General features: G+C 44.5%; 1 protein-coding gene across 2 annotated transcripts in view; it reads right to left on the reverse strand.

The window, feature by feature from the left end:
• Positions 1–14,095, reverse strand: part of PRKG1 (protein kinase cGMP-dependent 1) — a 743,395-nt gene that overhangs the window by 94,125 nt on the left and 635,175 nt on the right. For both annotated transcript variants that reach the window (XM_044420579.1, XM_044420578.1), the window contains exon 9: positions 8,839–8,913. In XM_044420579.1, coding sequence (XP_044276514.1) covers positions 8,839–8,913 — 75 coding nt within the window. The remainder of the gene's footprint in view (positions 1–8,838; positions 8,914–14,095) is intronic.

Below are 14,095 nucleotides of genomic sequence, written 5' to 3' on the forward strand. Positions count from 1 at the left end.
AAAATGTTTTATAGATGGTATCTGTCGCCAAATCGATTAGCTAAGATGTTTCCAAATATGTCAAATGGATGTTGGAAATGTAAACATAAATTGGGTACTTTTTACCATATGTGGTGGACTTGCTACAATGTGAAAAAGTATTGGATTAAAATACATAAACGGCTCGAGGAAATGTTACAAAAACACTTAGCCTTTAAACCTGAACTTTTTTTATTAGGCATTATACCGGAGGATATTAGTAAACAAGAAATGCATTTGATTTTACATGTAATCACTGCGGCGAGGATTGCATTCGCTCAACACTGGAAAAATGAGGAACTACCCACTGATGAATTGGATAGATTGACTTTATCACTGAAGGAGAAAGAAGATATTGACTACTATCAAACTTGGGACTCTTTTTATTATTGGCTAGAGAAACATGACTTGGCTTAGATTTAAATATGTTTTTAAGCTATCATATATGGAATTAAATATGACTATGGAATGTTAAAAAACATGAGTAGGGGGCTGACCCAGTATGTCTGATGTATTTGATGATTGATGTTTTTAGTGTTAGTTTAAAAATCTTAATAACATTTATTAAAAGGGAGGTTTTGGAGGCGTAAGCCTTGACGATACCTCTAGTTAGTAAGGTGGGGAGGTGGAGGAGAGCACAGCCATGGATGCAAAAGGAGGTGGTTAGGGGGATTAGACGAAAGAGGAACCTCCGTAGGAAATGGGTACTGGGGCAAATAGACAAAAGTGTATACCGGGAGGAGGAGGCCAGTTGCAGGAGGATTCTGAAAGGCTAAGGCTGATTACGAGCTGAGACTTGCCAAGAATATCAAGAGCAACAAAAAGGGCTTCTTTCAGCAGGTAAATAGGAAAAGGAAGGGGAGACAAGGGGTGGGACCACTAAATAAGGAGGAAGGAGATCCAGTGACTGATATGAGGGAACAGGCACAAATGCTAAATGACTATTTTGCTTCTGTGTTCACCCCAAAGCAGGACGGGGGATATCCGCATAGATTAGATGAGGCTGGGGACTTAGGGATTCAGATTAGAGTCACCCCCCTTGAAGTCGAGGGGCTCCTCAGGGCATTGGACATTACAAAGGCGCCAGGCCCTGACGGGTTACACCCGAGAGTACTTAGAGAGTTGGCAGGGGTTCTCACACGCCCGCTGGCCTCCATTTCTGAGGCCTCGTGGAGAATGGGAGAAGTTCCAGAGGACTGGAGGGTGGCATCAGTGGTCCCAATTTTCAAAAAGGGTAGTAGAAAGGACATGGGGAATTATAGACCAGTTAGCTTTACGTCCATTGTAGGAAAAACAATGGAAAGGCTCATAATAGAGAGAGATCTAGTGATGCTAGATAGGGAAGGGAGGCTGACAGCCACACAACACGGCTTCCACAAAAATAGGTCCTGCCAGACAAACCTTGTGGAATTCTATGACAAGGTTTTGAGATGGCTAGATAGAGGGGATGCAGTGGATGTGGTATACCTGGATTTCAGCAAGGCCTTTGACAAAGTGCCCATGATATCCTGGTGGAGAAACTGAGGAGTTTTGGGATACACCAAAGCATTCTCTGGTGGATTAGGTCATGGTTGACTGACCGAAAGCATAGGGTAACCATTAGTGGGGAATCACTGGGATGGCAGCCAGTGACAAGTGGCGTTCCCCAGACTCTGTCCTGGGTCTGATCCTGTTTAATATTTTCATCAATGACATGGAAGAAGGGATGAACAGTCTGCTGATCAAATTCGCAGATGACACTAAAACTGGAGCAGTGGTCACAACTGAGGAGCAGGTACTCCAGATCCAAAAGGATCTGGACTGACTACGGAAGTGGGCAGGAGACAACAGGATGGCGTTCTATGTGGATAAGTGCAAGGTCTTAGACTTGGGGCATAGGAATAGCTGTCAACAGGTTAGGGGACAAGTGGCTGGAGAGCAGCATTTGTGAAAGGGACCTTGGGGTACTGGTTGACTGCAGCCTAACATGGGTCAGCAGTGTGATGCGGTGGTCAAGAGGGCAAACGCCACCCTTGGTTGCATAGCCAGAAGTGTGGCTTCTATATCGAGAGAGGTATTACTACCACTCTATACGACTCTGGTGCGCCCGCAACTGGACTATTGTGCTCAGTTTTGGGCCCCTCATTACAGAAAGGATATAGCCAGGTTGGAGTCAGTGCAGCGTAGGGCCACAAGGTTGGTGGCCAGTTTGCAGGGGATGGGGTATGAGGCAAGACTGAGGGAACTGGGTCTTTTCAGCCTGGAGAAGAGGAGACTCAGAGGGGATATGTTGGCGACTTACGGGTATGTGAGGGGATGTCACACGGAGATGGGTAGAGACCTGTTCTCCCCTGCAGAGGAAGGCAGGATGCGCTCCAAAGGCACAAAGCTCAGGGAACCAAGGTTCAATTTAGATGCCAGGAAGTACTTCCTGACAGTTAGGGCCCTGAGGGTATGGAATGGGCTTCCATGGGAAGTGGTTGAGTTCCCATTGGGTGAGGGTGTTCAAGGATAGGCTAGGAATACACATGGTGAGCATGTTGTGAGCAGAGCTGGCTGGAGCCTGGGGTCAGACTAGATGGCCCGGGAGGCCCCTTATGACTCACTCTGTTTCTATGTTTCTATGTCTATGGAAAAGTAAGATCCACTGACTTCAATGGGGTTTACTCCCAGTTAAGTGAGTATAGGATAGAAACTTAGGTGGCTTTTGTGGGTAAACCACACATCCATTTAGCCATTTTTAAACTATCTGTGAAAGGCTTGAATTGTGTGGAAAAGATGGGAAGAGTTGCTCATCCTTTCCATGCAGTCATTTATTTGCCCCAGTCAGCACCACCACCACCACCACAGCTTTCCACCTGCTTCCCAAAAAGAGGTCAAATAGTTGTTTACAGATACGTTGCTAGCCCTTGGTCCAAGATCGTACCTCTGGTGCTATTGAAAACATGTGTTGTGCTGTGCTGTGTTTTAACCTAAGGTCAATTGCCATGCAGGAAGCTTTGCAGCTGGGGAGGAAGGTTTCCCCTTCCCACATACAAGCTGTAACACCCCTCTTCAAAATAACACTGAAAATTTTAAGTGGGGGCTTGAAAGAGCTCATTAAAAAATGAACCATACCACCCAGCCTTTCTGTGCATTTTTTCACAGATTAATCTCTCCCAAATTGTTTACGAGTGATTTTTAATTGCAGAGGACCTACTGATTTAGGATGACCTTCTGTAGTGGAGTGCAAGTGAATAATTTTCTTCGGTGTGCTTTGGATGGAAAATTAATTGGTTGGCTTTGCTGTCTGGCAAATCTAAATAAATCCTTTCTGTATTTTAAGTTTGGCGTCCTGTGTGCCTGCGTCTTTTGGTGCCTAGCAACACCCCAATCCTCTCCTTTCCCACAAGGAAAAAAAGTAGCTTGGCCAGGAGTAGCTGGTTTAAGCAAATAAACAATTTATAGGAAAGGAACAAGAAACTGTTTTGACTTGCTAGACTCTCACACAGGAGTCCAGTCTCTCACAGGTGTTTTTCTCTGGAAAAAGCAGTCATAAAAATAAATTATGGAACTTAATATGATGCATAGTTTGCCCTGAAGCAGGAAAAAAAGACTATCTACAGTTTGATGCTTAGAAGTACTTAGAACTAGTGTGATTTTGGGTGCAAACCTATGCACATTAAGTCTCACAGTTGTCATATGGACTGAAACCATCATATTTGGTCTTCTAGACAATACTTACTGGTTGAGAATTACTGAGCATGACACCAGCTTAAAATCAATCCAGCTACTGCTGGTTTATTTCTCAGATTAGTTGGGAGGCATTTATGAATGTACTAGTAGGATCAAGGAGGAAAAAAAAATTAGAATAAACTGAAAAGAAACTGATTTAGAACAATGTAGGAACAGAGTAACCATTAAATACTTTGTCTTAAGAAAGTTTGGGGTAATATGGATGTGAAATTAAATGCCTTGCCTCTTGTGAATTTTTAATTCTAGTAACTATTTCTAAATTTGTTTATATACATGTAAATTAGGATGTAAAAGATTGATACGAATTTTGCTGATTTTTTTGGTGGTGTGCACTCTCTTCTTTGCTGATACCTAATGAGCCACCTTAAATTTTCCCCTTCTGTACAACTCCCCTTAATTTTTTTTAAAATCATATCACTAGAGAAGGGAGTCTGAAAAAAGAGGCAGTGATTGCTGGATCCACTGGTTTGTAGGCACACACTACAAGGTACCTACGTGCATAGGATTTGGCTTTTCCATTTAAGCAGAATATCATTGCAGAACAGGAAATAGCAGGGTGTGTGCATTTTTTCTTCCCGTATAAAAATAAAATGGGAGCCGCCTGTACAAGTAGAGCTTTGGCAAGAACACTATAGTTCGTATCTTATCTTGAGTAAGAAGCAAACCCACTGCATCAGCATGCCCCTGGAATTCACTACACCCCGAGCTCAGTGATGTGATATTTTCTAGTGTGAGCTGACAAAAGATTGCACTAACGTTACACCACTTATCTTATTAGCAACTGAGCACCTTGCTTAGGCAGAACTGTATCTCCTCCTGTCACTTCGCAGCCTGATACTTTAACATATATTCCCTTGAAAGACAATTAGTGGAAGTCAATTAAAGCAACATGAAAATCCACCTCAGAGGAGCTCTGCCATATGCAGAACTGCTGAAAAGTACTCCTTTATCAAGCAGTTCCCAGTCCTGTTTCTTCTATTCCCCTTCTACAGCTTTTCTATTCTTTGTATTGTTGTATTCATGCTTTTTTCATGTGGTTGCTTTCAGGGTCAGGTATATTTGTCTATGGTATTTGACTAATGAAGTCACCTTTTTCCTGGAATTATTATTTTACATTTATATTTTACAGACATACAGTGTAATTATCTTCAAGGCTAGGTTGGAGTCAATAATGTGGCTATTTAAGTCACCCTTTTTAGAATAGCACGGAAGTACAATACAAGGTTATACTTAAGAATCTTAAAACAAGTGTGTGGTTGAAAATCTTCAGCTTTTGGATAGTGTAGAGATTAAATAAATAAAAACATTCCAATTGATCAATTAGGAGATAATTCATCAACTAAGGCTGCTACATAGAGTCTAGACAGCCACAATATCATTTGGACTCCCAGCTCTGACCTTGGAAATGCGCACTGGAGTGAGGCATCCATGCTCTGCCCTTGCAGATGATATGGAAAACATCAGGCTGATTGCAACATATATGTATATTTTAACTTATGTGGTTTTATTTATTGTTGTAAGCCACCCCGAGGCTTCGGCGAATGGGGCGGCATAAAAATGTTTTAATAAATAAAAAAAATAAAATAAAATAAACAGCAAGTTGTACGATGCTCTTCAAGTTGCTGTTTTAGGAGGCGGGGAGGCAATATTCTGGTGGCACCACAACCTCTTTGCATTCTGGGGCAAAACACTTTGACTGCTCTGGACACTTAAATATTTTGCAAGGCAAGGAAGTACAGCGGTTTGCATCTGTGTTCCTTTTGTCCTCCAGAGAATGCCCATAAGCTGAGTTTGGAAGGTTACTGGCAGCCAACTGGATTACACTGCAGAATTCTTTACTAGTGGTACAGTAGTACAACAGTAGTCTTTAACTGAGGTATATTAGTAGAAGTACCAATAATAACAGTTGTTATTATTCTTATTAACAGTAGTTAGTGCTTAACTATCATTGTTCTATTTCAGATAATACTGACTATAACAAGAAAATTAAAGTGAAATACCTTGTCAGCTACCCACTAGCTAAAAAAAACCATTCTGTTACTGCTCTTCAATTTCCCACTGAACTCTCATAAGTACCATTATTACCATTACCATTATTTTATATAATGTCCATATATAAAGCACTCTGGGCATTTGCAACAAAGTATAAAAACTATAAAATACATTACATAAAACAATAAAAAAATTAATTTAAAATGATATGAAATAGCATTAAATTAGAATTAAAAGACAATTAAAAATACCCAGCCAAGAGTAAAAGGCACCTGGCTGATCCCATCAGGTCTCTGAACAATCAAGAAGGTCTTTAAAGGCCCCCACAAAGAAGGCTGTCTTAACCTGGTGCCAGGTGGGCTGCAGCAGGGAGGTTATTCCAAAGATGAGGAGTCACCACCAAGAGTGCCAGCCTCTGGAAAAACCTTCTGGAAACCTTCTGGATCCATTAGCCTCAAGGTTTGGAGCATCTTAAGGCTCCATAAACCTTGTGGAGGGAAAAGCTGTTGTAAGTCTAAATCTCAGCAAATGGTGATCTGATCATGACAGGGACTGAGTCAAAGTCCCTCACACTCAGAGCACCATCTTCATATCCAGTTGAGAAGACCAAGTCTAGTGTATGCCCCACCACATGTTTTGGGCCAATTACACGTTGGAACAGTCCCGTGATTGTCAGGGTGGCCATGAATGTGAATGTTAAAGGCAGGGGGGCGGAGTGAAGAAGGACCACCAGAAAGGGACCACTGTCGACATGGCAACCAGAAGAGACACAGCCTGCCACCCAGCAGCAGCCCTGCTTTTATGCCAAGGGGGTCTACTGGGATTCCAGTAAGCATGCAAGCCCGATGGACGGTGCAGGGGCCAGGAGGAATGTGGGAGGGCAGTGTGTGTGTGTTGCCGGAGGGTCAGGGGTCAGGTGCAGCAGCAGCTGGTCTTAAAGCACCACACGACAGTCCTTTTTCCTACCAGTCCCCAAGCCTCCTCACCAAGACCCAGTCTTGGGGTACAGAGTGCCCTGGACAGACTCTTCTATATAGAAGCTCCCATTAAAAATTGCAAGCTCTGTTAAAAAAAATCACACTTCTAGCAAAGGAGAATAGTGAGCCCTAATCCAGTGAAATCCACATAGGCCACAGCCTTGTGAAACCAAGGCAAAATGCTTCTGCTCAGAGAAGGCAAGAAGCTTCTGCTCAGACAAGGCAGCAATCACTGCAGGCCACAGTGTGTTCTTTAAAGGATCTGTTGTTGGGTTATTGGAGGTTGATTAGCCCTTAAATGACCTTGGTTTAGATAACATGACAAGCCCAGCAAGCCCCAGCTAGGCATTAAATATTCAAAATGGTGTAAAAAGCCATGGCCGACTGCAGTGATCATGTGATCTGCCCCCCAGGAATAGAATCAGGTCTTCTCTTCTGGTCAGAAATAATCTGTTATCGGGAAGCATGTGTGTATTCCTTACAGTTGAGCCAGGAATAGAAATAACACTCACACAACCAATTCCTGTATATGGTCCCCTATTCCACCGGGACTACACTTACAGAAACCTGCTAGGCATTCATATTAATTCTGACAGAATATATGAAATATATCATATATGAAAGATTTGTAATGCACAAAATGCTACTAAATGATCAAAATCGTTCTACAGAAGTTCTAGATATGGTAACAAGTTACCATTTAGATTTTAGACTTTTTTGGCATCATCCTATTTGTGTCTCTCAGGAACCTTTATTTCTGTTCTTCTTGTACATGTATATGTGTGTATGCATGTATCATTCTGGTTTCATAGAAAAGATTTAAGTATAATGCAAAGTTGTACAACTTTCTATTAAAATCATTCAGGCAGAAGAATGTCTTAGTGGCAATTATAGCACTCCTTATCATCAATTTGCTGGAATATATGGTTTTTTGAGAAGCAAGAATATATTTCCAAGTTACAGGAGTAGTGCTTCCAGCTGGCCTGCTGGGGGGATGTGATTTCTAGGCTTAATAAATATGTTTAGTACAAAACTGTTGATTAGCCACTCTTTCACACCAATCTTCATAGACTGCTTTCTTCATAAATGTAGGAGACAGAGACAGCTGCTGATTGTGTTGCAGAGTAACCAATGGCACAAGGCGAATTTAGCAGTTCTACAATTAATTCTGGAAATAAGCTTCCTTCTTCAAGATCCAATAACTTACGTCGTTCTGGAAATGGACATTTCTGCTAATTCCCCATTGTTTTTAGAACCACAGGAAAATTGCTTCTGCTGGCACAGGGCCACAATCAAATACTGTCCCATGGATGGCGTGAACGAACCAGAGTGAGGCATCAGATTTGCATTCTTTTCCTTCTTTTGATGTATAATGGGGTCTTTGGACCAAACATTCAAGAGGTTGCGCCTGCTGCTACAACCTCTGGTAGGCCACCTACCAGATTCTAGGAGAAAACAGCTTTGAATCAGCAGCTACAATTGGTCGCTCCTGCACTCCACCGTGTTCATGAGGCTGAGCTGCAGAAATGTCCCTGCTAATGTATTAGGCTACTAGGGGAATCAACTGGCCAGGGAATCAGCTCCTAGCCCAGGCCGGCCCATTTTCTCCTTCAGCTACCATCTCATTCGACACAAAAGGCAATGGGAACAAGAGATGCCACAAATGGGCTTCCCCGGGAGGTGGTTGAGGCCCCATCGGTGAGGGTGTTTAAGGATAGGCAAGACATGCACATGGTGGGCATGTCGTGAGTGAAGCTCTGACTCGCTCTGTTTCTATGTTTCTAAGGATTGGTCCAAATCTTTACTGTCTCTGATTTATCAAGGCACTGGCAGTCCATCCGCCACATATTGTTGCCTGTGGCATTTAATTTGTATGTCTTTATTTATTGTTTCCCATAAATACCGTGTAATCTGTTTTGTGCCTTTGGAATGATTAAAAAAGTATTCAGTAGCAGTGATTTTCTTCCATCTCATCTATTTGCTTTCATTTTACCTGTTACAATGTTCTTTTATGACACTAAAGAAGAAATGCTTTCAGAAACTACCTTAATTGGATGTTTTTCTCTTTAAAAATGTAGCATGAAGGCAAGAACATTGAAAAGACTATTAAAAGTAAAAAGCATTAATTGCCACTTACTTTGCTTTTGCTTCAGCATCCTCATATGCTTTATTGGAAACGTCATCCAGGCCCCCGATCAAATGTTTGAAAGAGCTGTAAAAGAAAGCCATATTTTAAAGAAAATGATTAAAACACTTCAAGTATTACTCCTGATGTAGATCCTGTGAAGAAGATAACTCCAAACAGAAATGGCACTAAGGGAGCAATCCTGTGCATATTTAGAAATAAAAAATTGGGTATCTTCTTACCCAATCTCTTTTGCTTATTTGTTAGTTCACTGAGGGGGGGGGGGTCCTATTTCTTTCCATTCCCTGGAAGGCTGTTGTTCATGGATAAGTCTGCTTGTATGTGCTACCTAGTCACAAACAACCTCTCTGATCTGCAGAGACAAAGATCACAGTGGTGTACAAGCATTTTGGGACTTGTCTGCCATTACTGGTCTTATAGTTGAAGACTCCTGAGAAGCTCCTACTGAATACCATTTCCTGGCCTGAGTACTGCTTCTCTTCAGCATTCAGCAGTTTTGGACATAACTGATCCAATAATAAAAATCATACCAATGTCATAGTTTCCCTAGGATAATTCAGAAAAAGGTGTGATTTTTACTGTCAAGTCTTTTCTGATACTAATAATTTCTGCTTCTGTAGGATTGCAGGACCTGGAGTTCATGAATGGTAGATTAATAGTCCATACAGGGCCTCAACAGCCCTGATACCTCTTCCCGGACTGCTATTGGTGATCTGGTATGTGGAGACAGCCACTGAAGGAGAGGCTGCTGGGCCCTTTCCTTTTACTGCCTAATTCTCTATATTTTAAGAAGCATTGACCCAATCAAAGTCTTAGAGTGTTGTATGTCCACTTCCTTTTCCATGAGTTAAAGCAACTAGCCCACATTTTACCTTTGAATATTTCCATGCTATCCCTTGCAAACACTGTCTTGTTTTGCTTTCAGTCATGTGTCTATGGATGTACTCAGATAAAAACTGTATCATCATCATAATCAGCAGCAGCAGCAGCTGTTGCTTTTATTGCTGCTGTTATGCTGTATTCACATCATGCCTTTGTTTTCTCTTGTGAGGAACCAAAGGCAGTTTACATATAGCTCCATTTTATCCTCTGGGAGGTAGATTAGGCTGAGAATGAGTAGCTGGCCTCAAGTCACCTAGTGTAGTTCTGCTGACACATTACTGTGAGAAATGAAGAGAAGGAAGGATAAGCCTAAGTCTGGGAATCAAGCTGTGCTGATAACTCTGCATTTCTTGTTACTTCCATAGTGGTACTGCTTGAAGTATCTCTTGGGGCTTGCCTTCTGGAGCTAAGAACTGGCCTGCATGTGCATGCATGAGTGTCCACTGGTGGAAGAAATAAGTGAGGAATGTGCAGGGAGGAAAGGGTTGCTGCTCCACTTGCCCCACACCACGATCCTGATAAAAACTGCCTTCACCACCACTCCAGCCACCCTGGCAACTATTAAGCATGAAAAAACCACCACGACCAGACTTGCAAGTGATGCATTTAGCATCTCATCTAGTTTGGCTTGTTGCAGATAGTCCTGTGCCCAGTAATCGAAACTAGCTGCCTTCCTAAGACGCTGGTGTATCTGCTACTTCTCCATGGTTCCAACATATTGCAAAAAAAGTTCTGGGAAATGAATCACAAGGGAGGAACAGATTTATTTCTGGCCAGGTAGCATACGAAAGCAGACTACCCCTGTGAATGCTCCCTGAGTAAATTAAAAAATAAGCAGATTGGAGTGGGATAGTGTGTAAACTTATCCACTTCTTGGTGAGCTGGGAAACAGGTTCTCTCCGTTTGGGGCACTGAGCCGGCAGTGTGCCGCCCCAACCTGGAGACAAGGGAGGTTTGCTGCCTGCTGGGCACACGCATCCGGCATGTGAAGGACAGAGTGGAGCATCTTGTTCGCTCCGGGGGTCACCAGCCGCTCCTGGTGATCCATGTGGGCACAAACAACGTGGCCAGGCAGGGTGTGCTCGGGGTCACCAGGGACTTCGAGGCCTTGGGGAAGAAACTCAGGGACCTAAAGGCCCAAGTGGCCTTCTCATCTGTCTTACCAGTCTGGGGATTTGGGCCAGGCAGGGACAGAAGGGTCGCTGAGGTGAATGACTGGCTTAGGATGTGGTGCCAGAAGGAACGCTTTGGGTTCCTCAACCACAGCACCCAGTTTCTTGACAATGGATTTCTCGCAAGGGATGGTTTGTACCTCACGAGGATGGGGAAAAGGTCCTTTGGAGATGCTTCAGCGAGCTTCATCCGGAAGACTTTAAACTGAGCCAGGGGGGGTTCAGGCCCCCCAGAAATGTGTCTGCACTGGACAAGTGTGGGGAAAGGATCAGGGCTCTGGGAGCAAGGTTTTAGAGGTACTTCAGGGACAGACAGGACTCCTACAAAGAGGGGCCAGGTAACAGGGAGGATGAGAGGAAGGAGCAGGCTGGGAACTCCAAGGAAAGGAAGCGGTGGGAAGGAGTTGAGGTGCATGTACACCAATGCTAGGAGCATGGGTAATAAGCAGGAAGAGCTTGAAGCTCTCCTGGGAATAGGAGGGTATGACCTGGTGGGAATCACAGAAACTTGGTGGGATGAAAGGCAAGTCTGGAATGTGAACATAGAGGGGTATCACCTTTTTAGAAAGGACAGGAAGGGAAAGAGGGGTGGGGGCGTGGGATAGGACGCCACGCCCCCAGGGAAGGGATAGGATGCAGTGAGATAGAATGCAGCACAGATGGAGATTTGGTAGAGGCAGTCTGGGTGAAACTTAGGGGGTTTTGACAGGGAAAGTGACCTGAAAGTGGGGGTATGTTATCGCCCTCCAGGTCAATTTGAGACCCTAGATGATGGCCTGACAGACCATTTTCTAAGGATATCTTGAGGGAGAGACACAGTAATTATGGGAGATTTCAATCTCCCGAATATTAGTTGGGAGACTTACTCAGCAGTGACAGGGGAGATCAGGGGACTGGAGACGTGCAGCAGATTGAGCACTAGAAGCTGGGACTTCAAGAGGGACAACTTTGGCCAACTGAAGGCCAGACTGGGGAAAGTCTCCTGGGATAGGTTACTGGAAGGTAAGCGAGTTGAGGAGGTGTGGATTGCACTCAAGAGTGAGGTTTTGGAGCCGCAAGCCTTGACCATACCTCTAGATAGTAAGGTGGGGAGGCGGAGGAGAGTGCTGCCATGGATGTGAAAGGAGGTGGTTGAAGCGATTAGATGAAAGAGGAATCGCCATAGGAAATGGAAACTGGAGCAAATTGACAAAAGGGTATACTGGGAAGAGGAGGTTCATTGCAGAAGGATTCTTTGCAAGGCTAAGGCTGATTACGAGCTGAGACTTGCCAAGAATATCAAGTGCAACAAAAAGGGCTTCTTTCAGCAGGTAAATAGGAAGAGGAAGGGGAGACAAGTGGGGGGACCACTAAATAAGGAGGAAGGAGATCCAGTGACTGATATGAGGGAACAGGCACAGATGCTAAATGACTATTTTGCCTCTGTGTTCTCCCCATAGCAGGACGGGGGATATCCGCATAGATCAGATGAGGCTGGGGACTTAGGGGCACAGATTAGAGTCACTCCCCTTGAAGTCGAGGGGCTCCTCAGGGCATTGGACATTACAAAGGCGCCAGGCCCTGACGGGTTACACCCGAGAGTACTTAGAGAGTTGGCAGGGGTTCTCTTAACACCTGCTGGCCTCCAGTTTTGAGGCCTCATGGACAACGGGTGAAGTTCCAGAGGACTGGAGGGTGGTATCAGTGGTCCCACTTTTCAAAAAGGGTAGTAGAAGGGACATGGGGCATTACAGACCTGTTAGCCTTATGTCCATTGTAGGAAAAACAATGGAAAGTTTCATAATAGAGAGAGATCTAGTGATGCTACATAGGGAAGGGAGGCTGACAGCCACATAACACAGCTTCCACAAAAACAGGTCCTGCCAGACAAACCTTGTGGAATTCTATGACAAGGTTTTGAGAGGGCTAGATGGAGGGGATGCAGTGGATGTGGTATACCTGGATTTCAGCAAGGCCTTTGACAAAGTGCCCCATGATATCCTGGTGGAGAAACTGAGGAGTTTTGGGATACACCAAAGCATTCTCCGGTGGATTAGGGTATGGTTGACTGACCGAAAGCAGAGGGTAACCATTAATGGGGAATCATCGGGATGGCGGCCAGTGACAAGCGGGGTCCCCCAGGACAGAACCCTGTTTAATCTTTTCATCAATGACATGGAAGAAGGGGTGAACAGTCTGCTGATCAAATTTGCAGACAATACTAAAACTGGAGCAGTGGCCACAACTGAGGAGCAGGTACTCCATATCCAAAAGGATCTGGACAGACTATGGAAGTGGGCAGGAGACAACAGGATGGCGTTCTATGTGGATAAGTGCAAGGTCTTGCACTTGGGGCACAGGAACAGGTGTCATAAGTACAGGTTAGGGGACAAGTGGCTGGAGAGCAGCACTTGTGAAAGGGACCTCGGGGTACTGGTTGACCGCAGGCTAAACATGAGTCAGGAATGTGATGTGGTGGTCAAGAGGGCGAACGCCACCCTTGGTTGCATAGCCAAAAGTGTGGCTTCTAGATCGAGAGAGGTATTACTACCACTCTATATGACTCTGGTGCGCCTGCAACTGGAGTATTGTGTTCAGTTTTGGGCCCCTCATTACAGAAAGGATATAGTCAGGTCAGAGTCAGTGCAGCGTAGGGCCACAAGGTTGGTGGCCGGTTTGCAGGGGATGCCGTATGAGGCGAGACTGAGGGAACTGGGTCTCTTCAGCCTGGAAAAGAGGAGACTCTGAGGGGATATGTTGGTGACATACAGGTATGTGAGGGGATGTCACATGGAGATGGGTAGAGACCTGTTCTCCCCTGCAGAGGAAGGCAGGACACGATTCAATGGAGCAAAGCTCAGGGAGCCAAGGTTCCACTTCCTGACAGTCAGGACCCCGAGGGTGTGGAATGGGCTTCCACGAGAGGTCGTTGAAGCCCCATCGGTGTGAGTGTTCAAGGATAGGCTGGATGTCATGAGTGGAGCCAGCTGGTGCTGGAGGTCAAACTAGATGGCCTGGGAGTCCCCTTCTGACTCGCTCTGTTTCTATGTTTCTATGTATTTTTGCTCTTTCGAGAGACTAATCTCAATTTTTGCACTGGCCATGAAACTAAGACTTCTTGTGCACCCGTCCTTTTCCTTGTGCTTCCCACCACCACCCCACCACCTTTGTACTTCCTCCCTCACACACATTTCTCCCATGCACAGTTTGTCTTT

Source organism: Varanus komodoensis, unplaced genomic scaffold, assembly GCF_004798865.1.
Source record: "Varanus komodoensis strain SLA01 unplaced genomic scaffold, ASM479886v1 scaffold11, whole genome shotgun sequence".
NCBI classification, from domain to species: Eukaryota; Metazoa; Chordata; class Lepidosauria; order Squamata; family Varanidae; genus Varanus; species Varanus komodoensis.